Genomic DNA, 2,576 nt, shown 5'->3' with positions numbered 1-2,576 from the left:
CCCCCTCTTTCCACCCCAGCCCCCTCCAAAAATAAACCAACTAAACAAAGCAAAAGAAAACAATAAAAACAAAACAAACTAGCATTAAGGCAAACAAAAGGAAAACCCCACCCAAACAAAATACAAGGGCAAAACTAACTTATAAGACAACACCTCATAATCCGCCTGTATTGGGAACAATCTCCACCTCTTATTAGCTGAAGGCTGAAAGCCCCCAGGGGCTGTTGAATTAAAAGCAGCAGCATCCAAACAAAAGCAAAAACAAAACAACAACAACTGATCACAAAGACCTTCCGAAATCCCACACGCTGACGAAAGAAATATAGAAATATACAGGGCAATTTCCTTAAAACGGAAGACTCAAATTACTGGCAAAAATCAAGACCGGTCACTTCTATGGGCTGCGGGTCTACAAAAATAGAATAGACAAAACATCGGACCCAATCTGTGCATAGTGCAGCGTGGAGCCCCAAGATTTGGAGCACTGGCTGCAGAGATGCCCCACCACGGAGGTCCTGCGGTGGCATAATAATTACTTTGGGGGAGGATTCAGGGAGGTTGAACTGATTCACCCGCTATCCAAGAGAGGCGGTGGCCCTGGCGAAGAGCATGCTCTTGTGGGCACCAAACATTTCGAACGGATAGGCTACCACACACACACACACACACACACACACACACACACACACACACACACACACACACACAAAACAACAACCACAGAAACAAATATAATAACAACATACAAACAAACAAACACAACAACAAGATGACCTATGTTTCTAAACACCGAAATAGTACTAGACACCTGATTGTGTGGTAGAGTAGATAAAAGAGCAAAACGAAAACATGCAGAAAAAGGAGTCCTACTAATTGCCGCCAGGAGCCGTTCGGAGGCCGTCATCTCTTACAGGTGCGTGTTACGTGCGAACCACCTACCTTACATTCACAAAACCCTTACTGTCTTTAGTTGGTAGATCTACCCCTTTTACACTTGGATGGGGCGAGAAATGGAGGGGGGGGGGGGTGGCAAGTTGGGAGAGGACACAAAAACAAAGGCTGGGTCTACAATTTCTAAACTGCGAAACGAAAAATAAACGATCAGAGATTGTTGGTCTGCTTCGTCCATCTTCCGGGTCATAAGAAATCAGCTGTCCTCACCAAAAGGTCAATTCTGTCCAGTTTTACGATTTTAGACCAGTTTTGTTAACAAACAAAAACTTACCCAAAAACATTGTAAGGCAAAATGAAAAACAAAAATAAGGCTCCGGACGGCAATTAGTAGGACAGACAAAAAAGATAGGAAAACATGCCGATATAATATACAAACCTTTGACCAGTGATCGCACTTGGGCCTCCCATTCCTCGTCCGTGGCCCGGTAGACAGTTCTGAACCCTGACCTTCTAGCCTGGGACCAGGTGGAGACCCCGGTCACGAAATGATGCCAGTTGTCCAGTTGGGGAACTCCTGAAACGTCCAAAGGGTGTGTGTGGAGTGGGAAAAGTGGGCGGGAGGGGAGGGGGTGGGGTAAATGTGGGATGGGGTGGAGGGGGTACAATATTTCACAGTGAAATTAGTCAGAGAAAAGAAAAAGACAGGAATCTAGTGAGAGTTGCATAGTATGTATTACATTGTATCTGCTTCAGAGAGACAAAAATTAAATAAATAAATAAATAAAAACAAATTTTAAAATGAAAATTCGACGAAACAAGCTGTAAGACGTCGTTAGGAGTATGGGTTCTGAGCAGTTTATAAAGAAAGTTGTGAGTACCCTGAATTTGGAAGAAATAATTGAAATAAAAGTTCTCGTAGCTACATTTTCCAGTTTGTCTACCCATCACCAGAATGATGATGATGATGATGATGATGATGATGATGATGATGATGATGATGATGATGAAAACAACTACAACAACAACCACAACAACAACAGCAGCAACAACACTTAAAGCAAAAATTACGACGTCAGGAAAAGCTTTCATACCGCCGGGCCCCCACCACTTCCCCTTCTAAAAAAAAATCAATACAACATCACGGCAAACAAGCTTTAAACTAGACCCTTGGATCTGATGACGTCTTATAAAAATATATAATATTCGTATATAATTTTTTTTAAAAATCACCTTTGTCACAGAAGGCTTCCTGACACACCAACAAGCCAAATTCCACCACCTCCCCGTTTGAGTTGTCAAGTAAACAGGAGGCACACAGAGTCACGTGGAACGTCCGCTCATTCAGATCTCCGGTGGACGCCGTAGGAGGAACATCCACAAGGTTTGTCAAAGAAGGTGGAGCTGTAAGAGTAGAAAGACCAGCAGCTGCTGTTTTCGAGGCTGTGCCATGGAGTAAAGCAAAGTTGTTCCCGCATCCGATGTCGCTCATATGACCTTATGCAATTGCGAGCGCCGTAAAACCTCTACTAAAACAAAACAAAAAACCCTTATCCGATCCGGACATTGGGGATTGCCTTGTTAGTGAGTCAACTTCCTGTGCCTACGGTTTATTGTGGTAGGGTGGCCAGTTCCTTTCCACGCCGCCTTTACTTCCCCAACTCGAAGTCAGGTACCCATTACTG

General features: G+C 43.7%; 1 protein-coding gene across 1 annotated transcript in view; it reads right to left on the bottom strand.

Annotated features, from left to right (window-relative positions):
- LOC101857520 (receptor-type tyrosine-protein phosphatase H) overlaps nucleotides 1-2,576 on the bottom strand; it is a gene marked incomplete at its 5' end in the record, with an annotated part of 52,076 nt that overhangs the window by 10,300 nt on the left and 39,200 nt on the right. Inside the window, 2 exon segments of the mRNA XM_013088884.2 lie at nucleotides 1,331-1,468; nucleotides 2,125-2,295. Of these exon segments, the coding sequence (XP_012944338.1) occupies nucleotides 1,331-1,468; nucleotides 2,125-2,295 (309 nt within the window).

The sequence above is a fragment of the Aplysia californica genome, unplaced genomic scaffold, assembly GCF_000002075.1.
Source record: "Aplysia californica isolate F4 #8 unplaced genomic scaffold, AplCal3.0 scaffold00825, whole genome shotgun sequence".
NCBI classification, from domain to species: Eukaryota; Metazoa; Mollusca; class Gastropoda; order Aplysiida; family Aplysiidae; genus Aplysia; species Aplysia californica.
Note: the sequence above shows the minus strand (reverse complement) of the source record. Positions and strands in the feature narration are given on the sequence as shown.